This window comes from Medicago truncatula, chromosome 7 (assembly GCF_003473485.1).
Source record: "Medicago truncatula cultivar Jemalong A17 chromosome 7, MtrunA17r5.0-ANR, whole genome shotgun sequence".
Lineage (NCBI taxonomy): Eukaryota > Viridiplantae > Streptophyta > Magnoliopsida > Fabales > Fabaceae > Medicago > Medicago truncatula.
The window spans coordinates 4,489,696-4,516,088 of record NC_053048.1 but is presented as its reverse complement, the minus strand read 5'-3'; the positions used below and the strand labels follow the sequence as shown (position 1 = coordinate 4,516,088).

General features: G+C 33.4%; 3 protein-coding genes and 1 pseudogene across 3 annotated transcripts; 1 reads left to right on the top strand and 3 right to left on the bottom strand.

Moving 5' to 3' along the window:
- Positions 1-9,175: 9,175 nt before the first annotated feature.
- On the bottom strand, positions 9,176-10,941 carry LOC11414860 (phenolic glucoside malonyltransferase 2). Its single transcript, XM_003621419.4, has one exon. The coding sequence runs from the start codon at positions 10,907-10,909 to the stop codon at positions 9,533-9,535; it is 1,377 nt and encodes a 458-aa protein (XP_003621467.1). The 5' UTR covers positions 10,910-10,941; the 3' UTR covers positions 9,176-9,532.
- A 3,569-nt stretch (positions 10,942-14,510) lies between these two features.
- LOC11418791 (phenolic glucoside malonyltransferase 1) lies at positions 14,511-16,564 on the bottom strand. The gene is made up of 2 exons (XM_039827568.1): positions 15,092-16,564; positions 14,511-14,642 (listed from the first exon to the last, which is right to left on the bottom strand). The coding sequence occupies exons 1-2, from the start codon at positions 16,459-16,461 to the stop codon at positions 14,630-14,632; spliced, it is 1,383 nt and encodes a 460-aa protein (XP_039683502.1). The 5' UTR covers positions 16,462-16,564; the 3' UTR covers positions 14,511-14,629.
- Positions 16,565-18,103: 1,539 nt separating this feature from the next.
- LOC11418790 (phenolic glucoside malonyltransferase 1-like) lies at positions 18,104-21,043 on the top strand (annotated as a pseudogene).
- A 3,113-nt stretch (positions 21,044-24,156) lies between these two features.
- LOC11424167 (phenolic glucoside malonyltransferase 1) lies at positions 24,157-26,068 on the bottom strand. Its single transcript, XM_003621414.3, has one exon. The coding sequence runs from the start codon at positions 25,907-25,909 to the stop codon at positions 24,482-24,484; it is 1,428 nt and encodes a 475-aa protein (XP_003621462.2). The 5' UTR covers positions 25,910-26,068; the 3' UTR covers positions 24,157-24,481.
- Between the last annotated feature and the right edge of the window lie 325 nt (positions 26,069-26,393).

Below are 26,393 nucleotides of genomic sequence, written 5' to 3'. Positions count from 1 at the left end.
TGAGCCTTCTTAGTAGCTTTTCCATTGGGATCAACATTCAATTTGGAGCAAGCTTGTAGGTTGTGACCTATGGTTTTGTAGTGAGCACAAAACAAGGGATACTTTTCATATTGAACCATTATTGTCAAAGCATGACCCTCTCTTTCAACTATAACAGAGTCAAACAATTTCTCAGCCATATTAACATTAATCAGTATTCTAGCATAGAGGCCAAAGCGCTTATGTTAGGTTGCTTCATCAATGGTGAGTGGTGTGCCCAGACCAGAGGCAATTTTCAAGAGAGTTTGCCTGCACCAATATTCATGTGGCAGTTGCAACAACCTGACCCAAACTTGAGCATGTGTCTGTGCCTGTGCTTTGGGAACAAAATCCTTGGTCCAACAATAGAATCTCAAAAATCCAAGTTTCAAATTGACTACACCAAAAGCCCAAATCTAATTCAAATCTTCAATTGAATTGAAATGGAATTCAAAAATACCCTTACCAAGTGGAATCAGACTCCAATTGCTCAATTGAGGCCAGAGATTGCTGAGCTTAGATTTCAGAGCTTGTGTAGTTAGTGGAGAATCCCCTTTGTGTAATGTTAAACGGCCATGGAGGTTGAATCTACAAGCGGCTAAACCAGAATCATATGCAGCTTGTGTAATCTTAATTCGAACTGAATCTCCTGTTATCATGGTTTTTGGGTGCCAAGCCATTAATTGGACTTGAACCTTTTGACCGTCGATATCTCTCTTTTTTCTTGGGAAGGGTAAAAGGAGAAAAACCCTTGAGTTTCCGAATTCGGGGGTCGTTTTCGCTACGGGAAGGTGTTAGGCACCCGGAGCGATTATGGTATTCCATAAGAACCGCTCTCCTAAGTTTATTTCTACGCTTTAGTTTTATTGCTTATTTGTAAAAAGAAAGTGTGATTAGTTAAGAATGGGGGTGAGAAGAAGTAGAATTTTTATTTCGGCTTGGATGAGTTTTGACTCATTGCCTACGTACCGTTTTACGGGATCAAAACCGGCGTAGTTCTTGCTCAAAAAATGGTTTTTGTTTTTGTTGGTTGATTTTAAGTTTGAAAAGAGATTTTGAAGAAAGGAGATGAGAGGCCTCAAGGGCATAAGATTTGGAAAGTGTGAGGTGGAATTAGTCATTTTGCAAAAATAAAGTCCAAAGAGGATTAAGATTTATTGAAAAGTTTACTTAAGAAAATAAAGGGAATTAAGGAGTTTTGACTCCATTTTATTTTCAAAAAAAAGTTTTCAAGTGAGATTATTTGCATGTCTTTGGAAAAAGTTGATTTTTTTTTTCTAAGTGTTTAAGCCTAAGCGCTTATCTAACCATACAATCCTATGCATACATCTAAGGTGAGTGTGTGCGTGCCGGTGCGTCATAGTGTCCATAGTCCATATTACAAAAATTGCCTAGATACATTCTATGGCCTCTTTGCCAAGCTACAAGCCAATGATAACAAATTACATCACCAAATGAATCAAAACTTGCAAAAATAAATGCTGAGCTAAAGAAAGTGGAGGAGGTAGTGAAATGCTAGGAGTGAAATCACATGGGGAACAAAATGTTAGTGCAACAAGGAAAAATATAATTGGAAAGATGCAAAATGTACCAAATGAGTATGCAACGTGAGAAATTAGCAAGCACAATGTGTAACAAAGTCAAGATTAAAAAAAAATCAATTCAAAACAGCAAGATCAACATGTGATTATAGGCATAAACATCTCACATCAACATACCAAAAGATTATTACCACATATTAACACATTAGTGATAAAAATACAATGAAAAACTCATGGCAAATGATCCAAAAGGAATTAAAATACCATGAATTAATCATGCAATATTTTTATCAAGCTCAACATGCAAAAATGTCATAGAAACAATAAGAAATCAACAAAACGTATGCCTAAAAAAAACTAGGAATTTTTATCAAAATTTTGGTCAAGGCACAGGTTCCAATAGCACAAAAAGACGGTGTAAATAGCACAAGGGAGCAAAAAAAACGTAGAAAACTAAAAGAAATAAGCCCAAGCCCAAACCTAAAAGATCCGGATGCACGGGATCCACACGATTGATCCAGGATTCTAAAACCCTAGATCAAACGGCCAGGAATCAAAGGAGAATGGACCGGACTGGACCGGTCCGGTTCGCTGGCCTATAAAAGTGAAGGAGCACCGGTTTTTTCATTTTCTACTTCCCTTTCTCTCTCTAAGTTCTTCCCTCTTCTCTCATCTCTCACTTCTCTCTAACCTTCACCGCCGGTGAGGATGAAGTGACGGCGGAGACCTTGAAGGTCCGCCGGAAACTTCATCTTCTCCGGCGAGACTATGAACTTCCGGTGACCTAAAAATTCCAGAACTTAAAGATTTTTGCACACTTTGATTCGTCCTTTAACCCTAAACACGAATCCAGCAATTATTTTTTCAAATACGGTTTGAAACGACGTAGATCTAAAAATTTCCGTACGGTTTTGAAACTGATTTTTTGATTTTTTTGAAAGGAAATGTTTAGATCGTTTAAAGATCTACATCGTTTCGTTGTTCGCTGCTTCTTTGATGTTTGTTCTTGCTTTCAAAACTTAGATCCTTATGGATCTAGGTTTTGTGTTTACGGTTACGGTTTCGTCTTTGAGTTCTGGAAATTTTGGATCTGTTGCTTGCGTGATTTTTTTACAGGTTTTAAACTATGATACTATTTTCTGAGAAGAAAAACTGAGTTTTACCTGAGGTTTTGGTTGAAACCTTTAATGGAGAAAATCTTTGGAAAACTGGATTCTGTGTTTTTTGTGTTGTTGATTTGGTTGCTGGACCGGAAATAAACCGGTGATTTCACTGATTCTGCTTCTTCATCTTCTTCACCGGTGTAAACCTTGCTTCTTTCCTTCTTCTTCTTCCTCTGTGATCAACGCTTGAGCTTGCTTCAATGCGAGCTCGCGTTTGGAATTGCAGAGAAACGGTCAATTCAGTGACGAAGATTCCACAGAATCTCTGAGAATTGATCTAAAAAATGTTGATTCTGATGGAAATTAGGGTTTCTGGAAAACGGTTAGGGTTTTTGTTCTTGGTGTTCTTGAGAAATTCTGAGAAATTTTCTGTTTTTGATCTAACTGCTGAGAGAGAGAAAGTTGGAATTGTGTTTATGAGTTGGCGTGTGATTATTGCTTCTGAAATCTGACTTAATGCTTTTATAGCTGACATGTGTGCATTGGAACCAATAGGAAACTGACATGTGGCATTGGACTGAGAAAGGGGGCGCTGCCCTATAATTCTGACTTGAAGGACCTTTCTGCAAAAACAAAGAAATTGAGGACTAAACTGCAAAATAATAAAAAAGGCTTGAAATGAAATAAAAAACAGTTTGGACAAAATGCAATTTTGGGACCTCAATTGAGGGACCAAAATGCAAAAAATAAAATTTGAATAAAAAAACGTAATTTGACCAAACGTAAAGTGAAACAAAAATAAAATTGACAAAACGGACTAAAACGAACCAATGACCTAAATGAGGTACTTCAAAGTAACCTCTCTATGCCAAAATTTTGTGTGAAATGACCAAAATGCCCCTAGGGCTAAAAATGACCTAAACAGAGCCAAATTGACTTGACACTGACTCGGATGCAAGTTTGAAATGAATTTAACAAGGTTTACTGATGAAATGCAAAAAAAACAATCTGAAAAGACTCAGAGACAGTCACAAGGATGAAAATGGGTCCCACTGCAGGAAATGACCAAAATACCCTTCTGTATGACTTTTTGCAAATTTTGAAATAAACTGTAGAAAAAACAATGTAATGATTCAGAGACACTTTTGAATGACTTACAAGACAAGTAAAGACATTTCGAAAGGTTTTATGCAAGAAAAACATAGGTAAAATTGTGATTGAAAATACTGCGAGGCAGAGACAATTTGAACTGTGCAGTTGAAATTTGATAATTGACAAAGTTTGAAATGAAATTGGGCCCAGTATTTTTAGGTCCAAAAACAGGGTATAACATCTCCAATAATAACCTTTGGAGGAAGCTTGGTCAGAAAACCTGCACCATTTTGAGAACTGGAAGAAGAACCAGAGAGAGCCTGGGCAAAGGATTTCCCATTTTTTAGAAAATTCACTTTCGTTGTTGCTAGAGCATGCATGGAGGCAATGGACAAACCATGACTCACAGTGAAGTAACAGAGGCGCACCGGACAAGAAAAATGAAGGTGAAAACAATCACAAACAATGTGAAATTTAACGGCCACCGTGAAATAGGGAGGATCGCCGTGAAAAATGGTGCAAAAGAGCTTGCCAAAAGAGCACCGGTGGTGGTGGTGGTTAGGTCACCGTAAAGAAACAGTTACGGTGGTTTTGTTCAGAGAGAGAATCGATCCACATCGTTGTTCATAGGTGGTTAGATTATTATGAAAATACATACAATCCACAACAATGTAATCATTTGAATAAGGATTTTGTGACTTTAACCCTCCACATATGTGATTTCTCTTCTAACTATAATTCTCTCGCTATCAGTTATTTCTCTCCAATTTCTCTTTTTGTTTCTCTCTTTTAATTCTTTTATTTTTTACTCATCTACCTTAAATTTTACATTTATAATTCATTAAATAATATTAATTTGGGGTAAAATTATTATTTGTCAAAAAAAAAGACCTATGCCAACGGATTTGGTCCTATACCCATGGAAACATATGGTGGGTAAAGTTATTAAATAATTGTAACAAAGCGTTGGTATAGCTCCGAAATTTACCAAAGGCTGAAAACTATCATAGGTATAGGCTATTGAGACGGAATTTTGCTGTTGGAATAGCGAATTAAAGTCTGGATAAATAAACGTTCGTCGTTATAGGTTTATTCCCTATACCAACGGTTTTTAGACGTTTGCCGATGGATATATACTGTTGGTAAATAGCAATTTCTTTGTACTAATTGGCTAGAATACTTATTGGTCATCTTACATTATGTGTATTTTATGATTAAATGCAAACTTGATATGTTTGATATGTGTATGAACGCTCAATGGTGGAGTTTAACATGGGAAAGGTGAATCCTTTCCCACCAAAGGAAAGTTAGATTTTTACCTCCATGTATAGGTAAAACAAGTTGATTTTATTTTGTTTGGTTTTTCAAAGATTAAAAAAGCTAATATTTAATAGTGTTAACTAGTTTACTAATACACCCTTTGTTTTTATGAAATCATATATGCACCTCACCTATTTAAAAATAAATGATTTTTCACGTACATGATTTTTCACATTGATATCTAACTTTTTTTTTTTTTTTAATTTAACAAACTTTTTTTTATGGTAAGGGATTAATTTACTGATTTTGACCACATTTGCAATGTTTTAGGGACGTTTGCAATTAATGTTTGCAAATAAATGAATTTATATTTTTCTTTTTGATAAGAGTGAGTATGAAATTATTGATATGATGTAACTCATTTTTTTTCTTGCAATGACAATGAACATTTATATTAAATATGTTTTGATCCATTTAAATATTTTAAAATTTTCATTTTAATTTCCCTAAAATATTTCATCAATTTTTAATCTTCGTAAATTTTTTCATCCGCTCTTTTGGTCTCTCCTTTTAAATCATATCATATACTTGATAATAACGACAAAAAATAATGTGGACATAAATTATTTATAATGAATATTAAATACAATAAACAGTGAATACAACAAATTGAATAGATTTATTCCCTATAAATTTAGATATGACTTGTTGCTTAGCAAATTGGATAAATTCTTACAAGCGATATGCTACTTAGCAAATTAATTAAAACTTTTTTTTAGAGAGAATGCAAATTGATCAGTAAATTGAATTAATTAATTTTATACAAATTTAATTAGAAAACATAATTTGTTTGAAAGGAATTAAAGAACATAGCATCTCATACACAATGAGAATCGGTTCACTCAGTAAAAAAAAAGCCCACTTACTTAACATTATTTTATATGTTGTGGGGTACCAATTTTTGTTTCAAGTAAAAAACCAAAAAGTTGCAAAAGGGTAGCAAATAAAAGATCTCAACCATTGAATTTTTTTATTATTATATCTAAGGTCAAAAAACACATTTCCCATGGTGGGAAAGGATTCACCTTTCCCATGTTAAACTCCACCACGCTCAAATACTTTCTCTTGCTATCTACCGTTGTACTTCCTTTTTCTACATCATCCCAAATACTTTTTAATCATATTTTAATAATCATGAAATAACGACTTGCATCACAAACTATACAAGACCTATGCTTGGAGTTTATGTGACAAACTCATTGATTTTTTGTGTTACATGCTTTGATAGTTTAGTACTACAATTAATGTGAAAAGGAATAATTAACGCATGAATTTTCTGAGGAGCTTCAAAACATATTCAAAGTGTTATCCTACTAAAGTCTTCCAAGATAATCGATGGACAAGAAACAACATATGGAAAACGCCGAGAGAAATTATGGAAGGTATTGCATCAACAAAAGATTTTGAGGTTGGTTGACCATGAATTTATTATCCTCTCATATAAAAGAAAACATTCTGAACTTTTATGAAATAATATTCTCATGATGAACATTTTCATTGCATTCAAAATTATTCCTACCAAATTAGGTAAATGACAGGAATCAACTTTGTAGAAGAAATCATTTCAAGATTGATTTAATTATAAGTCCTTTGTTAAGGAGAATGTTTGGAGAATGATCAAGAACATGTTGATGGTCTTATGCATAAAAAATATGCCATAATATGATCCAATAAGTTGCAACACTATTCAAAATCGTTTTGAATTGAAGAAAATGAATTCACGTCAAATTCAGAATGTTCTGCTAAAGTAGAGAATATTACGTTCAATAAAGTAATATAATTGAAGCAAATTGTAGGTTCTTTTTTCTTGTTCTATTTATTGATCTGTTTCTTTCTTTCTGCACCTAAAGAGATGTTTGTCTCTTTTACATCATTCCATGGTTTTCTGTATGCAATTTAATCAAGTCAGTCATAGATACAACGTGTAGGGTAAAGATTCTCTCCATTTATAATTTTTTTCATTTGTTGCAATTTGGAGAGAGAACACAAAAAAATAAGTGGTGGGTCCTATCACTAAGTGGATCCCACCATCATTATTTTCTATGTGTCTATCTCTCTCCAAATTGCAACAAATGGAAAAAGTTATAAATGGAGAGGATCTTGACCCCAACGTGTAGGAAGGCATTGTTCCAAAAGTTTGTTTTCAAATCATTTGTTTAAAAATCTTATATCACAAAAAGCAAGGACTTGTATCAATTTCAAACATCATCAATTCATTTGAATTGATGAGAAACAACATATTAATTATACTACTCCCGCCGTTTTAAAATGAATGTCGTTTAAGGTTTTTACACACATATTAAGAAATGCATTAATTAAAAGAAAGAAAGATGTTATTTTACCAAATTATCTATTAATTTAAGGTTTTTACACACATATTAAGAAATGCATTAATTAAAAGAAAGAGAGATGTTATTTTACCAAATTATCTTATTAATTTATGGTTTTTACACACTTATTAAGAAATGCATTAATTATACTATTGATTTGTTTTTCATTAAAAAGAAAATAATAATTTGGAAGTAATATATATAGTATTAATTGGAAGGTACAATTGAAAACAAAAAAAATATTATTACATTGGAAATTGAAAGCGACATTCATTTTGAAACAATTTCTTTTGTCTAAAACGACACTCATTTTAAAACGGAGGGAATATTTTAACACTCATTCATAAAAAGGGAACAAATTGTAGGTTCTGGCCGTGCAAAGTGACGGATTTAGAAACGGGGCAATATTTACCTATAATTTATAATATAAAAAACATAACAAGGTTGGCGGTGGCCATACCGTGGGGGCGTGTTCAATCAGGAAGGTGACGACTATACCCGACTGTAGCGGAGAGGCGATTCTAAGAGAAAACTTTGTGGGTCTTTATCGCGAGATTTTCATTTGCAAACGAGTACCAAAATTCCATGATTTGAAATTCTAACAGCAGTATATGATTGACAAATAACTACGAGTTATTACACGTACCTCAATAGTTTATTCATAAAACACGCTATAGAATGAAAAACAATGGAGTTTTTATTCCGCCAACGAAACTGAATCTTCACCTTCCTTCAAAAAAAGAAAAACTGAATCTTAGAAATCTTGGTTGGGCCTAACACAACCCCAAAAAAACCGGCTTTTGAGGTGATGATTGCCCCCACTTATAAACAAATTGTCAGGCCAACTCCTAACTGATGTGGGACTCTTAACACACCCCCTATGACGGGTGGCCCGATAACGGAAACATGATAACAGGTGGCCCAAAGAATCGTGAAAAGGTTTTGATACCATCTTAAAAATCGTGGTTGGGCCTAACACAATCCAAAAAAAAACTAGCTTTTGAGGTGAGGATTGCCCCCACTTATAAACAAATTGTCAGACCAACTCCTAACCGATGTGGGACTCTTAACACTGAATCTTCACCTACATATCAAACTAATAAAGTAATGACACATAAACATAGCTAGAGCTGTCAAAACGGGTGGCCCGGCCGGGCCAAGGGCTTTTAAGGGTCGGGCTAAAAAGCCCGGTTTGAATATGGGCTGGAAAAATAGAGCCCGAGCCCGGCCCTTTACGGGCTAACGGGCCAGCCCAGGCCCATTTTTTTTCCGTCTTTTTTCATTATTTAAGGACTGAAAACATAATAACATAAATGTACACAAAATTTATAGTGAACAAAAGATAAATTAAGTTTGGTCCAAGAGAATAACAATTATCCATACTAACATAGTAACATTAACATAATTGTACACTAAAAAAGTATATTTATTAAATTCATTTGCTAATCAATATAGTTACTATATATAATTTTTTCAGGGAACAGCATAGTCACTATATTGTCTTGCAAGATCCACATATATGATATAATTAATTAATTAATTAGCCAACACATGTAAAAATAAATTAAAAAAAGAAAGAAAGATAAAGGGTACTAAACTGAGTTGACAGTGAAGAAAGGAAATCACAATGCAACCATAAGCAAAAGGTAGGGTACATTTTTAACATCATAGGAGAACAAGAGTTAAGAAACAATGATGAAACACGACCACTTTGATTTTTGTTTTTCCTTCATTTTAATTAGAAGTAACAAAATTTCGGTAACAAAAAAAATTAAAAGTAACAAAACAAATGAACATAATTATATACAATTTTTAGAAGAGAGAATGACTTAAATATCAAATGAACATAATTATTTGGGCTGTCCGTCCAGTCCAGTGTAAAAAATAACGCTTTTTTATTTTTTTTGCGGGCTGCCCTTAGCCCGAACGAGCTTCGGGCATTTTCGTGCTGGGCTAAAAAGCCCTGAAAAAATTCGGGCTGCTATTTATCGGCCCATGCCCTACATTGATACTAATTTAGAAAATAAAATAATTGATTGTAATCACATATGTCAATGTTGTGTGTGCATTGAACACGACACATGTCAAGCATGCCTTTAATACGAAGCATCTGGGCTACATAAAGGACTCAAGATCCAATCCCTTTGACAAAGAGAGAAGCAAAGGCTTCCATTGCTTTTTTCGTAGACACAAAACCTATCTCAACACCATCACCATTACTACTATCCGAAACACAATAAGCACCAGTTCTATCTATAGAAACCATTTCAACTTTCTTTGGTTTTCCACAACCAAAGTCAGTACTATAAACCTCAAATTTAGGTGAACCAGCAGCACCAGTTGTTTTAACATCAGCAATAGTAAGACCATCAAGTAACCATGAAGACCAATTTTCAGCTCCATTCAACACTCCATCTTTTAAAGTTTCCAAAGCTTCACTCAACACTTCAACAGCCACAATTAGTCCATCTTCCCCCAATAACTCATTTGTTTTAACAATTGCAAGTTTTCCTCCAATACAATTTCCAAAATATGTTGCAGGAATCGGCTGATCTAAACGATTACGACAATCAATATTCAAAACCATCATAGCATTTTTGTTCTCAATTTCTTCTGTTTTCACTCTGCATACCCATGCATAAGCTATAGATACAACAAAAGTTGACAGGTGAAGATTTTTATTCTCATTCCTAGTACCCTTTTGTTTTGACACTACAAATTCCTTAAGCTTTTCGATATTCGAACGAGATAATTGAAATAACCCTCTAAATGAATCTTCTGGGACTTGAAGATCCCAGACCATTAAACTTCTATTGTTGGTTCCACCTTGCTTTAACCAATCACTCAAATATTTCGCCTCTAATTCATTTGGATCCTTGATTATTTTTCTATCATAGAAAGGACAAAACTCATGTGGCAAACAAAGGGGTAATTCTAATTCAGATACTTCATTTTCAAGCTTTCTACATAGGTAAGCCCAAGATTTGATAAAAGAAGTTGAAGTTTTACCATCTAAAACAGCATGATGTGAAGTAATACCAATTGAAAATCCATAGTTTGGAAAAAGAGTAACTTGAAGAGCCAAAATAGAAGCTTGATCATGAGAAATATTCAAGTTAGGTAAAAGATCATGAATTTGTTTAGCTTCAGTAAGATTCTTACCTGAAAGATGATTGAAATCAGCATCAGATTCAGCTATGGTAAGTGAAAGAGGGTTTCCCTTGATGAATTTGATGATTGGCTTGTGAGAATCATTAGGCCAAGTGAGATGACCCAAAAGAGGATAAAAGTAAGAAAGTGCAATGGAAAGTGATTTTTTGAGTTTGGGAAGAAGGGTGTTGTAGAAAAGTGAGGTTTGGTGTGGAAATTCATAGAAGAAAATTCTTTGAACTGGTGGTAATCTTAACCATAATATGTCCAAGAAAGTAAGAGGAAGTGATGTTTCTAAAGGAAGTTCTTCCTGTGAAGATGGTGATACATTGAAAATTTCTATGATTTTAGACATTTCTTAGAAATTTGGTTGTTGAAAAAATTGAAGAATATGGTAAGACAGAGTTGTTTTTTATTCTTGTTTTTCGGAGGCTTAATTAATGATTTGGTCCCTTAAGTTAGTTGTCGGTTACATTTTGATCCCATAAGTTATTAACGTTACAATTTGGTCCATTAAGTTAGTATCTGTTTGCCAAATAAATCCTCACTGTCAGTCTTTTGCCAAAACGTTAAATAGGCACATGTGAACGGTGACGTGACAACTTGCAATGTGTATCCACTTTAGACATTGGGTTAACGGTTTTGACGGTGGGGATTTATTTGGTTGACGGAAAATAGCTTAAAGAGACCAAATTGTAATGTTAATAACTTATGAGACTAAAATGTCACCAAAAAATAACTTAAAAGACCACATCATTAATTAAGCATTTTTCTGATGAGACGGCAGGAATCAATACTTTTCAAGAAAAGCATAGCAATTAATTGTGTTTTTTACTCTATGATGGGAAGTGCATGGGATGCGCATTAGTTAAATATAAATACTAGGAACCTATTTGAGTAAAACATTTGGATGGACAAATGTTCGAGTTGTCTGTTGTGGACCACATGGTTATCTTAAATATTTTAGAGCCTCAAATCTCGCTATATGTGGGGCAGTGACTAAATCAATTTTGATAGTTGGGAGCAAGATTTTATAATTGATAATTGTTTATATTGAAATAGCATAATAAAAAAGTATCACTACCAAAAAAGTTAAATTGTTTAGAATTTTTATGAGAAAAATATTGTGAAATCTCTCTCTAAATTTAGTGCATGAGAATAAGAGAAAAAAGTTTAACTTTTTTTCTTTACTAATTTAATTTTTTATATTATCAAAACTATAAAAAAAAATTATTTCTTAAGGGAGTTAAAGAAATTCAATATACTTTTATTAGGTAAATGGTGTTGGAGGCTGAAGTAGGAGTCTTGAATTTTTTGGTAGAGTTTTATCAGGTAGGTATGAAGAGGAAGAGGGTTCTGTTGGTGAAGATGGCGGAGGAGGTTTGGTTCGGTGGAATAATATAATTAGTGTTAGTCATGATGTTGGTGTTGGAGTAGGAAGGTGGGTTGATGATAACTTAAGGTGTAAGTTAGGAGACAGAGCTTCAACTTTATTTTGGTGGGATCTTTGGTTAGACAGAGGGGTTGTAAAGGATAGATTCAGTCGTCTTATTTATCTTTCTAATAATAATATGGTAACGGTGGCTGAAATGAATGAGTTAGGTTGGGTGAGGGTGGTGAGGCTTGGAGATGGTGGGGGAGGTTGTGGGCTTGAGAGGAGGACCAATTAGGAGAGTATTGTTCCTTGTTGAATTCTATTGTTTTGCACGAGGATTTGAATGAGAGTTACATGCTTCAAAAAAGTATAATGTGAGTAGTGCTTATAACTTTTTAAATTCAGTGGATCAACACATCATAGACATCAATTCTCATCTCATTTGGTATAAAGAGGTCCCTTTGAAAGTCTGTCTCTCTACATGGAGGTTACTTTGTAATCGTATTTCAATAAATGACAACTTAATTCGGAGAGGTGTGATCATTGCTATTAATCATCTTTTTGTAGAACGGTGTGGTAACTCAGAGGCCTCATATCATCCTTTTATAACTGGCTGGGCTTCATCCCTTAAACTCATCTCTTGTCTCATATCACTTAATTCATTTTTTTGCATTGTGAGGGTTTTCAAAAAAGATACGCGTAGTTCTTCATTTGATTTTGTTTTCAACTATTTGGGTCATCTAACAAGAGAGAATGCTCGAATTTTCCAGGAAAAGGAGAATGTTCTTCATCACCTACTTGATAAAATTAAATTACAAACTTTTTGCTGGCTAAAGGTGAATCATGTAAAAAAATTCTTTTAATTACCATATGTGGTGGCTAAATCCTCTTTTGTGCTTAAAAAAAGTTTCGTAACCTGGTTTTTTGCACCCTAACTTGATGTAACTTCTACTTTCTTTTCTTTGTTCTTCTTTGGCACTCCTTCTGTGGAGAAAATGATGTAGTTTGTTTGATATAATTTGATTTTAGATTCTTAAAAAAGAAATTAAGAGGTTTCCCTAAAAACAACTAAGAGACTTAAATTATTTATTATTCTTTTATTACAATTGTTTTTGTGTGGTGTAATGTGTTTTTTTTTAATAATGACTTTATTACGTTAATAGTGACATTAATTGTTTTATTGTAAAAAAATAAAAGAACAAATAGCGTTTTTAGTACAGAAAAAATATTAAGGAAACAAATTTTCTTCTCTTTTGAAGCAGGAAACAGTGTTATTTGATTATTTGTTAGTAAAGAACAAAGACTGGATGTAGTATAAAACTCCATCATGGCGATTTTAATGAAATTTTATAACATTGTTTCCTTAATATCGGTGATCTTTTAAGTCCTTTATTAACATTTGTTCGTTATATGTGGTTGAAGGCAAAATTTGCCTCTTTTCCAATGAATTATCATGGATGGTGGTTTTATCCGTTTATTATGTTATGCATTGATTAACTGTCTTATCTCAGCTTTGTTGTTTCATTTTTCTTGTACATATAGTTTGTGACTCTTTTATTCTCTCCTGATACATTTATGTCAGATAGAACTCTTTGATTTAGTAATATATTCCTTATAAAACTCCTTCATGAATTTAATGAAATAACGTTTGTTTCCTTAACTTTTTATAACTCTTAATTATTACGTTTGGGCTTTTTTTTTTGAGGTAGAACACTAGTTTGGGTCATAAAGATAGTTTCCCTATTATATTTCAACACACAGCTAAAAAATCAACAAAACTTCTATCAATAACAACATCAAAATCATGGATGTTTCTTTTTAGGCCCCCCTCATATTTCTTTAGACCTCTAAAATTACAAAACTGTCCTTAATAACACTCCTGATAGTTAACTATCAGAGGTTCATTTTTAAAAATTTTGATTTTGTGCTTCCAGTAGATAACTCTTGGAAGTGGTTTTTTATAATTTCAATTTTGTTACTCCGATAGATAACCACCGCAAATGTATTTTTAAAATCTCGCTTTTGTTACTCTGGTAGAAAACTATCGAAATGCTCATTATATATAGAAGGATGAAGGTTAATAACGTTCATTTCATTCAAATAAAAACATACATCAATGAAAGTGAAAAACGTGTGCATAAAATATTAAAAAGAACTACAAAATATTACATGATCCTCTACATGCAAATGGAGAGAATCCTACTTCATTTTTAAGTTTTAGATTGGACTCTCTCCATTTTAAATTGTCTCTATTTTTTCTATTTGAATAGATAAAAACACAATGATATTTAAAAATAAAAAATAAACTATAAAATAATTAACAATAATAATTCGTTTAGGTGGAGGTTTTCCTTCAGTTTGACCTTTCATTTCAACTTGGATCCCTTTATCAAACCATGTTCCAACAAAAACACTTTCATTCGGCCATCTATCCCACTCACCAATATGACCTCTTTCAATTCGTAAACTTGTCATCAAATTATGAATCTAGAATAGTAACAATATTGAATTCTATAATAGATTTGAAAGCCTTATGATTTTCAAGCAAATTATGAATGCGTGTGATTGATCAATTTTGCTGTGGAACCAAGCACAAGATGTGACAAGACTTTCAAATTATATGTAATTTATAGAATGAAAAACATCAAAGAAAAAGTATTCCTGCAAACCAATAAAGTCTACACATACACATGATGAAACTCAAGATGCAATGCCTTTGACAAGGTGCCATTTAATTTAGGAAAGGAGAGTTCTTTCCCACCATGGGAAAGTTGATCATCTCCATTAGATTAAATGAGGAACATATTTCTATCATACTCTCTCAACCATTAGATTATTTTTTTATACTATCTTTCACACTCTCTCTTTCATGTCCCCACACCCATACATCCACCACTAAATCACAAATTCAAGAATCACTTTGACCACCACTGCACCACCACACACCACCATGGTTGCTGCCGGAAAACTTGTTAGCATACCATTTTCAAGGATCAAACAAATATAGTGTGAGAACATGAAAGAGAGAGGTTGGAAGATAGTGTAAAAAATAATCTAGTGGTTGAGAGAGTATGATAAGAATGTATTCCTCATTTAATCTAATGGACATGATCAACTTTCCCATGGTAGAAAAGAACTCTCCTTTCCTAAATTAAATGGTACCCTTTGACAAAGAGCGAAGCAAAAGCTTCCATTGCTTTTTTGTTAGACACAAAACCTATCTCAACACCATCACCATTTCTACTATCAGAAAGACAAAAAGCACCAGTTCTATCTATTGAAACCATTTCAACTTTTTTTGGTTTTCCACATCCAAAATCAGTACTATAAACCTCAAATTTAGGTGAACCAGCAGCACCAATCATTTTAACATCGGCCATGGCAAGACCTTCAAGTAACAATGAAGACCAATTTTCAGCTCCATTCAACACTCCATCTTTTATAGTTTCCAAAGCTTCACTTAACATTTCAACAGCCACAATTAATCCATTTTCTCCAAATAACTCACTTGTTTTAACAATTGCAAGTCTTGCTCCAATACAATTTCCAAAATATGTTGCAGGAGTCGTTGGTTCTAAACGATTCCTGCAATCGATATTCAAACCCATCACAACATTTTTGTTCTCAATTTTCTCTGCTTTCATTCTACATACCAATGCATAAGCAATAGATACCACAAATGTTGACAAGTGAAGATTTTTATTCTCAGTCCTAGTACCCTTTTGTTTTGACACTACAAATTCCTTAAGCTTTTCGATATCCAAACGAGATAATTGAAATAACCCTCTAAATGAATCTTCTGGAACTTCAAGATCCCAAACCATTAAACTTCTATTGTTGGTTCCACCTTGCTTTAACCAATCACTCAAATATTTTGCCTCTAATTCATTTGGATCCTTAATTACTTTTCTATCATAGAAAGGACAAAACTCATGTGGCAAACAAAGGGGTGATACTAATTCAGATACTTCATTTTCAAGCTTTCTACATAGGTAAGCCCAAGATTTGATAAAAGAAGTTGAAGTTTTACCATCTAAAACAGCATGATGTGAAGTAATACCAATTGAAAATCCATAGTTTGGAAAAATAGTAACTTGAAGAGCCAAAATAGAAGCTTGGTCATGTGAAATATTCAAGTTAGGTAAAAAATCATGAATCTGTGTAGCTTCAGAAAGATTCTTACCAGAGAAATGATTGAAATCAGCATGAGATTCAGCTACGGTAAGTGAAAGAGTGTTTCCTTTGATGAATTTAATGATTGGCTTGTGAGAATCATGAGGCCAAATGAGATGACCCAAAAGAGGATAAAAGTGAGAAAGTGCAATGGAAAGTGATTTTTTGAGTTTGGGAAGAAGGGTTTTGAAGAAAAATGAGGTTTGGTGTGGAAACTCATAGAAGAAAATTCTTTGAACAGGTGGTAATCTTAACCATAGTATGTCAAAGAAAGTAAGAGGAAGTGATGTTTCTGAAGGTAGTTCTACTTGTGAAGATGGTGCTACATTGAAAATTTCTATGATTTTACTTTTAGACATTTTTTTAGTACAAGAAAAATGGAAGAACTAAGATGAATGAAGGTGTTGTTGATTCTTGTTTTTCTGAGGAGGTAACAAACTTCAGGCCCTTCCCTAAAAAAAAAACAAGTATCGGTGGTCCTTTTCAGTTAGCTGACACTTTTGGTAAAAGACAGAAAAAACATTATTGTGTTTTTAATTCTTATTATGGCAATTGCGCATGACAGACACAACATTGAAGTAATTAGATGATTGGAAGGCAATAGATATTCAGATATCGAAAATTATCTCGACAAAATTGAAATTCAAACCCGACACAACTTTTTTGTTCTCAATTTTCTCTGCTTTCATTCTAAATAGTAAATACCAATGCATAAGCAATAGATACCACACCATCAATGGAAAAATATGATTCATTTACTAAAACATATTCTCACTATCTCAAATTAATATAAGCAAAAATTGATCTAACAAAAGTTAATGTATTTGTTCAAAATTTATAGTAAATACATTAACTTATGTTGACTCATTTTCGCGTATATTTAAGACGGAGAAAGTATTTACTAATTATAGTAAGTGGAGTAATTAGATGATTGAAAGGCAATGAGAAAATATACGTTGATGGAAAAATGTTGTATTGCTATTATAAAATGAACAAATAACTTGAGACAAAAGAAACTAATAAAGATGACACCTATTTTAAGATGGATACTGATAGAAAATACATACAATACGAGGAAAAGTTTATTGTTACCAAGTAAAAACGGGATGGAGCAATGAGACAAATTTCGCTTCGACAAGTATTGATATGAAGACTATCAAAAGTTTCCTTGTCGTCGTGAAGTTTGAGGTTGCGTGATAGTCAAATTTAGACAAGTGTAACAAATCGTTTACCAAATAATAAAATGTAACTAGAGTATCGTATCCATAATGATTGTTGTTTCAACTAGGCAATTTGTGTTACTTTTTTGGGAACAATAAACAATAAAATAAAATATCTTCAATTTAGTTTGTTAGCGCAGAGTAAGAGTTTAGAAGTAACTTGAATTATTTTATAATGTTAGCGGCAATTAGAATTCTTCGAATCTACTTATTCATTTGTTTGAATTAGTTAATGGACAAGCATTATTCAAATATTGGTTTTACGTCTTATGTTTAAGTGATGAGTTCATGGGGTTTTATTTCCTATCAGCAGTAGAGTTAAACCTACTGATCACACAAGTTTGTATTTGTGGAGCCTTACTCTCTCGGAGGTCTCAATTGTCGAGTTGCCCTCCAGTTATAAGAACTTCCTTCAGAAACATCACTTCCTCTTACTTTCTTTGACATACTATGGTTAAGATTACCACCTGTTCAAAGAATTTTCTTCTATGAATTTCCACACCAAACCTCACTTTTCTTCAATACCCTTCTTCCCAAACTCAATCAATCCCTTTCTCTTACACTTTCTCACTCTTACATCTTTTGGGTCAACATTTGTGGTATCTATTGCTTATGCATTGGTATGTAGACTGAAAGCAGAAAAACTTGAGAACAAATGTATTGGGAAAAACTCAAGTCCCACATCGGATAGATAAGACTCTTGATAAGAGTTTACCAATAGGAGGCACTCCTCACCTTATGAACCGGCTTTTTAAGGATGAATTAGGCCTCAAATTTCAACATGGTATCAGAGCTTGTCGAATTCAAGGGCCACCTACCTATCCACGTACCAAGCCCAAAGAGTGTTGGGCGTGAGGGGGTGTATTGGGAAAAACCCAAGTCTCACATCGGATAGATAAGACTCTTGATAAGAGTTTATCAATAGGAGGCACTCCTCACCTTATGAACCAGTTTTTTAAGGATGAGTTAGGCCTCAAATTTCAACAAAATGTTGTGATGGGTTTGACTATCGATTGCAGGAAATCGTTTAGAACAACCGACTCCTGCAACATATTTTGGAAATTGTATTGGAGCAAGACTTGCAATTGTTAAAACAAATGAGTTATTTGGAGAAAATGGACTAATTGTGGTTGTTGAAGTGTTGAGTGAAGCTTTGGAAACTTTAAAAGATGGAGTGTTGAATGGAGCTGAAAAATTGGCGTCATCGTTACTTGGAGATCTTGCAATTGCTGATGTTAAAGCAATTGGTGCTGCTGGTTCACCTAAATTTGAGGATTATAGTACTGATTTTGGTTGTGGAAAACCAAAGAAATTAGTTGAAATGGTTTCTATAGATAGAACTGGTGACTTTTGTCTTTCTGACTTTTGCTTCGCTCTTTGTCATAAACATTGCATCTTTGAGTTTTTAGAAGCATCTTTTAAACATATTCTATTAGTTAGTTACTAAGAAGCGCTATTGTGTAGCTGTTGTAGTTATCTTATAATGAGGATCCACAAGCCTATAAAAGTATTGTATGCCTCATGATTAAAATCAATGAAAAACAACAAATTTTCTTTCTTTTATCTCTTAATTTCTGGAGTGTGATCCCTACTCATATTGGGTCGTATCAGAGTGGATGATGTGATGAATGTTTGAGGATTATGATTTTGAGTTTTTTCTTGTGTTTGTTTGGATCTTGTTATGAATGTATGAATATGATAATGAAGATGAAGAAGATAAAGGGGAATTTTTTTTCCGTCTTGGTGGTGCACCACTAGATTTAATAGACATGCATGATCTAATGGTTGTTTTTTTAACAAAAAGATCTAACGGTTAAAATTAATGAGGTCTATGATCGACCATCTTAAATATTGATGAGTCAATAATTAGTGTTTTAAATATATTATTTGAGTTTATTTTATTTAGATTTTATTTGTTTTTATTTCCTTTTTACAACTATTTTACTTCAATTGCAAGTTATTTAATTTCAGGAACATATTCTAAAGATTGAGTCTTGGAGCAAAAGAAAGGAGATTTGGAGCTGATTCGTGCTGAAAATACGAAGATTGAATGCAAAAATATAATATCCCCAAGTCATCAGCTTGGCACGGCCCGTGCCACCAACCACACGATTGTGCCAACATCCAGAAGTTCCTTTTGCTGCTTTTTGCTTATTGGACAAGCTTCCTATTACTTTATTTTTGACCTAAAGCCCGTAGTTTCTTGTGCAACACTTCAGTGATTTATTTCTTAGCGCTTTAGTCATTGTTAGATTATAAATAGAGCAGCCATCAAGCTTGTATAATCATCTTTTGTTCTTGAAATTCAATAGTGACAATTGTTTTCTCTTAATAAAAGTTCTTCTTAATATTTTATTTTATGTTCTTTTCCTTCTTCTCTTCTATGTCTACGATGAACATGAGTGAGTAGACTCTTCTTGTTTTGGGATTGTTGGATGAGTCTAATAACCTAATCCTAATCAAACCAAGCCTCAAACCCTAATTTTATGTAAATCCACTTTCTAATCTAATTTCACCATTTTTATAATGAATTAACAAGTATCAAACTCATAATGAGACAGCGAAGGGTTAGTACTTGTTAATTCATCATCAAAAATATCAAAGCGAAGCATCGAAAGAAGAAGTTTTGATATTGGAACAAGTGAAATTAGATAAGGATTGAGAAACATGAGAATAGTCTAGCAAACCTTGAGACAATAAAGTTTCGTTCCTCAAGGATTCCAATAGAAATCAACCATGAGAATAGGCGTGGTTGCTAGAGGAACACACTCAATAAAAACGAAAGGAGATGTGATAGGCTTAAGAGAAACTTGTCTTTAGAAAGTAGGTCAATCATAAAGTTCTAGGTTTAGGGTTTGGTTTTTGAAGGGTTTGTCATCAAGATTAACTAATAATCCGAGGCGCTTTTTATTATTACTTTTAAACCGTTAAAAATCCTAACTTTTCAACTGAACTTCCTTCTAATAATTCATAAAAGTTAATTGAATTAAACAACTCCTTGTTGGAACGATACCCTCTTTCTACTACTTCGGTAAACCGTGCACTTGCGGATTTACTACATCAAGTTCCTGAAGATTCATTTAGAGGGTTATTTGAAATATCTCGTTCGGATATCGAAAGCTTAAGGAATTTGTAGTGTCAAAACAAAAGGGTACTAGGAATGAGAATAAAAATCTTCAATTGTCAACATTTGTGGCATCTATTGCTTATGCATTGGTATGTAGAATGAAAGCCGAGAAAATTGAGAACAAGAATGCTTTGATGGGTTTAAATATCGATTGCAGGAATCGTTTAGGAGCACCTACTCCTGCAACATATTTTGGAAATTGTATTGGAACATGACTTGAAATTGTTAAAACAGGTGAGTTATTGGGGGAAGATGGACTAATGGTGGCCGTTGAAGTGTTGAGTGAAACTTTGGAAACATTAAAAGATGTAGTGTTGAATGGAGCTGAAAATTGGTCTTCATGGTTACTTGAAGGTCTTGCAATTGCTGATGTTAAAACAATTGGTTCTGCTGGTTCACCTAAATTTGAGGTTTATAGTACTGATTTTGGTTGTGGAAAACCGAAGAAAGTCGAAATTGTTTCTATAAATAAAACTGGTGCCTTTTGTCTTTAAGATTGTAGAAATGGTGATGGTGTTGAGATAGGATTCGTGTTTACAAAAAAAAGCAATGGAAGCCTTTGCTTTTCTCTTTGTCAAAGGCATTGCATCTTGAGTCCTTTCTTTAGTGCAGATATTTCATATCAAAGGCATGCTTGACACATATCGTGTTGAATGCAGACACAACATTGACATATGTGATTACAGTCAATTATTTTATTTTCCAAATTATTATCAATGTTAGCTTGTTAGTGTCGTGTGCTATGTTTATGTGTCATTACTTTATAACTTTGATATGTACGTGAAGATTGAGTTTCTTTGGCGGAGTAAAAGTTCGGTTGTTTTTCATTCTATAGCTTCTTTTATGGATAAACTCTGGAAGTGTAATAACTCGCAGTTATTTGTTAATCATATATTGTTGTTAGAGTGTTAAATCATGGAGATTTGGCAATCGTTTACAAATGAGAATCTCGCGTTAAAGACCCACAAAGTTTTCTCTCGCAACTGCCTCTCCACTACTATCAGGTATAGTCGCCGCCTTCCTGATCCATCACGCCCCACGGCATGGCCACCACCATCCTACAGTTTGTTATGTTTTTGATATTATATATAAATAAATTATAGGTAAATATTACCCCATTTCTAAATCCTTCATTTTGCACGGCCAGAACCTACAATTTGTTCCCTTTTTATGAATGAGTGTTAAAATAGTATAATTAATATGTTGTTTCTCAATAATTCAAATGAATTGATGTTTCAAATTGACACAACTCCTTGCTTGAAGTGATATAAGATTGCTAAAAAAATGATTTGAAAACAAATTATCTTAACAATGCCTTCCTACACGGTGTATCTGTGACTGACTTGATTAAGTTGCTGACAGAAAACTATGGAATGATGCAAAAGAGACAAACATCTCTTTAGTTGCAGAAAGAAAGAAACAGATCAATAAATAGAACAAGAGAAAAGAACCTACAATTTGTTTCCTCTCTGTTTTAAGCCAAGTTTTTCAAAAGGAAAAAGGAAGGACACATGGCGTATTGTTTAGTATGAGAAACAAATAGAAAGTATCACCAGACTCAACACACTTGGGAATCGGATTCAAGAGCTTTAATCAAGGTGTTGAAGGGTGAATGATAAAGAAGAGTCTTTGATGAGTTTCACTTGTAAAAAAGTAAATAATGTTTTTGTGTTAAGACTAATACTCTTCAAGTGCAACAAACACTCCTATTTTGAATTTGCCTAGAAACAAACTTTCTAGCTCATTATGTGTTGAAACTAACCGAATGTTCTCAACTTCCGCAGGACGTGATTGTTGAGAATTGCCTCAAAATTGATGTTTGAAGATTAGACAAACATCGTGGCACAATTTTGTGCATGTTTTGAAGCTTTTGGTTCGCCAAAAATCGGGGCCCAATTTTGCAGATAAGATTTGATAGACGTGATTGTTGGGAAAATTGGGGCACGATTTTGGGAAATCGGGGGACAATTTCTTGGGATTTGAGCACTATAAAAGGCTTAATTATGTTTTTTGAGAGGCTTTAAGAGAGAGAAACTTGGGAAATCAAAGGAGGTAACTTTAGGGTTGAGGGTATTTGGTGAGGGTTCTCTTGGGTTGGAAAACATTTGTAAACACCTTAGGTGAGTGAAAATCATTGAGTTTCTTGTTCATTGGTGAAATTGGTAAAATGGTAGAAATTAGGGTTTGTTCTTTGTGAGCTTGTTGAAGCTAATTTCATGTAACCCTTTTATATCTCTTTGGAAAGAACTCATTGATAATGGATTAGAGAGATCAATCTCTCCCACAGAGTAGGTCAATTTGGACCGAACTAGGTAAACATTTCTTGGTGTGTTTGTTTCTCTTCACTCTTTATCGTTTGCTTGTGCTTTTGTACTTTTCGCTTGATTTCTATATTAGATCTAGGTTTTTTATTATTGTTGTTGCCTGAGGTTACTTTGATATTGGTTAATACTTTCTTTTGCTACACACATCTAAGTTTATTGGTGTGAGATTTTGAGTTCAAATTTACAACAGTGATAATTCTCATTAACAAATGACACAGTAATTAAATCAATCTTGAAATGATTTCTTTTTCAAATATGATTCTTGATATTTTGCTAATTTGGTAGGAATAATTTTGAATGCAATGAAAATTTTCATGATTAGAATATTATTTCATAAAAGTAAAGAATATTTTTCTTTTATATGAGAGGATAATATATCCTTACTCAACCAACCTCAAAAGCTTTTTTTTTTTGCAATACTTTTCATAATTTCTCGTGTTGTTGCTTGTCCATCGATTATCTTGGGAGACTTTTAGTAGGATAACACTTTGATTATGTTTTGAAGCTCTACAGAAAATGCATGCATTATTCCTTTTGGCATTAATTGTAGTACTAAATTATCAAAGCATGTAACACAAAAAATCAATGTGGTTGTAACATAAACTCTAAGCATAGTCTTGTATAGTTTATGATGCAAGTCGTTATTTTATAATTATTCAAATATGATTAAAAAAGTTATTTGGGATGATGTTGAAAAAGGAAGTACAATTGTAGATAGCAAGAGAAAGAATATATTTCACATAAAAAAAACATGTAATTTGAATATCCATACACATACATAACAAAAATATCAAGTTTGCATTTAATCATTAAAGTACATATCAAGAATTTTCCATTTACCATCGGCAAAAAACTTCAGCAAAGGTAAAAAAGTTTGTTGTTATAGGGGCATAAAACCTTTACCGCCGGACAATTAGTTCTGTAGACTTTAATTCGCTATACAACATCAAAATTCCGTCTTCATAGTCGTTGGTCAGATTTTGGAGCCATACCAACGGTTGGTATAGGTCTATTTTTTTTCTTTGATAAATAATATTTTTCAAGGGTATATGACCAAAACCGTTGGTATAGATCTATTTTTTTTTCATAGGTCTATATTTTTCATGGTTATATGACCAAATCCGTTGGTATAGGTCTATTTTTCTCATGGGTATATGACCAAATCCGTTGGTATAGGTCTATATTTTTCATGGGTATAAAAGAAAATTTCGATTACATTGTAAAACTAACAATGTAATGTCATTTATATAATAACCACAAAAATATTTTCAATGCAGCAAGAAGTCGTAGTAGATGAGCAATAACATATAAAAGCATCTTCTACTTTTCCTCTCTTCCTTCTTCATCAGTGTATGGACTTGGAGAATTTTTCTGGTTATGGGCACTAGAAGCCTCTTTAATCTATTTAAAATAAAAGAAATAAGCTACAAACTAAAGAGAAGAACTTAAAAAGGAATCAATCCATCAAAATGCACCACAGTCTAGCAAATATTGCTTATTGCCAAAGAAAGTTTGACTTCCTCACTTAGCAAAGATAGCTAGCAGATTTTACAACACCACATGTTATATTTCTTTCCAGAACTTGAACTATGGACCAAACATAGGGATTCTTAAAGGGTCAAAACTTAAATCACACAGAAAATCAATTAGAACAATTACAATCTTAGAAATTGTTGCAAATAAAATATTAAAATGGGTAATGGTAGAACTACTCATTATTGGATAATCCTTCAAGAAACAAAGTGCTAAAGATATCCATTACAGGTTTATTAAGAGCAAGCCCAACTTCTATCCCTCCTTTACTATCTTTGCTCTCTGCCAAACCAATTGTTACACCTCTATCTATTGACACGATCTCAACCTTTTCCGGCCTTCCCCAACCAAAATCAATCTCATAAACACCAAATCTATGAGACCCCGCCACTCCCATAAATTCAAATCCTTCACTCGATAAAGAAATAATTTTATTAAACATATCATTAATCTCCCCTTCAAGAAAACCCTTTTCATTTATCATCTTTATTTTCTCATAAATACTCTTAGCAACTAAAAAAACACCATCTTCTTTTATAAAATCCAACGGCTGTGTATCAATAAAATACGCCCAAACACAGTTTCCAAGATAGTTATTTGGTATTGTTGGTTCTAACCTTGCTCTGCAATCTACGCTGAACACAAAAGAAAACTTCTCTTTGTCATTATGAGCCCCATGAATCGCTTTTGCAACACAAACGAGCGAATAAGCACAAGTGATGACAAATGATGATAGAGTTTGTGGCTTTGATTCTTTCGTATCGAATATTTCCCATGTAGATAACACTCTTTGCTTTATCTTATCCAAATCTTCATGTTTGAGCTTAAAAGTAGCACGAACAGAGTCTTCGAGTTGTGGTTCAAATGGGAAAATCTTTAAGCTTCTATCATTTCCTTTTTCACTTGGGAATAATGTGGATACAAGGTCCATTACGTTATTTCCATTTGGGTCTTTGATGACTTCCCTATTGAATGAAGGTTCGAACTCTGACAACAAAGTTGGTGATTCATCTCTTTCAATAGCTTTTTTGCATAGATAAGCCCAAGCTTTGACGAACATGGTTGAAGATTTTCCATCAAGAACAGCATGATGAGTGCTGATTCCGATGCTAAAACCACTATTTGGGAAAAGGGTGATTTGGAGTGACATAATAGAAGCAAAAGAATCTGATGATTCTAAGTGGGGTATAAAAGAACGAGACAAAGAAGCTTCATGGGGTGAGTTTTCAACGACATGATTGAAATCTGAATCAGATTCTGCAATGATCAACGAAACTCCATCATCGTTGGGATCAAATTGAATGATGGGTTTTGAAGAATCAGAAGGCCAAACGATGTTACCAGCTAAAGGGAGAAAATGTTGGAGGGTTAAAGAGAGTGATGATTTGAGATTTGGAACAATCGTTTGAAAGAAGAAAGAAGGGTGTGATTGTGAATTTGGGAGGGTGTAGAAGAAAACTCGTTCTACTGGATGGAACCTTAGCCAAAATATGTCGAAGAAAGTAAGAGGGATTGAGGTGGTTTTTGTTGATGATGGAGGAACAACCTTGAAGTGATCGTGAACTTTAATGTTGCTGTTGTTGTTGGAAGCCATGTGAAACATAAGGAGTGTTGTTTGATTTCTGCTATGAAAGTAGGGAAACTATCTATACTACTGAAATATTTGATGGGTTTTCTATAAAAAAATATGAAAAATTATTTGATGGGCTATCGAATATTTTAGAGAAAGTGTTGCAGCACGTTACAAATACTTTATTTTATGGGTTAGCATGTTAGGTCCCCATTTATATAATTATATATTTTTCACATAGAGAAAGAAGTTCCTAAGAAATTGTGCTGTTGTTTATTTTAATATCTTCGATTCTTTTAATGAAATTGTCGTTTGCATGAATTTTTGACTAAACATCATTTTGAATTTTGGACGGAAAACCATCTTCTAACAACCTAACGTTATTGAATGAAGAAAAAAAAAATAGAAGTCACAATCATATAATTAAGAAATTCTCTCATTACCCACGAATAGTTATCCATGGCCTCAGGCCTTAAGTCATTTTGAGAGTACTGACAAATTATCCAAAACGTATTAA

Excerpts from the sequence above, each read along its gene's own strand:
- LOC11424167 (XM_003621414.3), bottom strand. The coding sequence starts at position 25,909 with ATGTTTCACATGGCTTCCAACAACAACAGCAACATTAAAGTTCACGAT.
- LOC11414860 (XM_003621419.4), bottom strand. The coding sequence starts at position 10,909 with ATGTCTAAAATCATAGAAATTTTCAATGTATCACCATCTTCACAGGAA.
- LOC11418791 (XM_039827568.1), bottom strand. The coding sequence starts at position 16,461 with ATGTCTAAAAGTAAAATCATAGAAATTTTCAATGTAGCACCATCTTCA.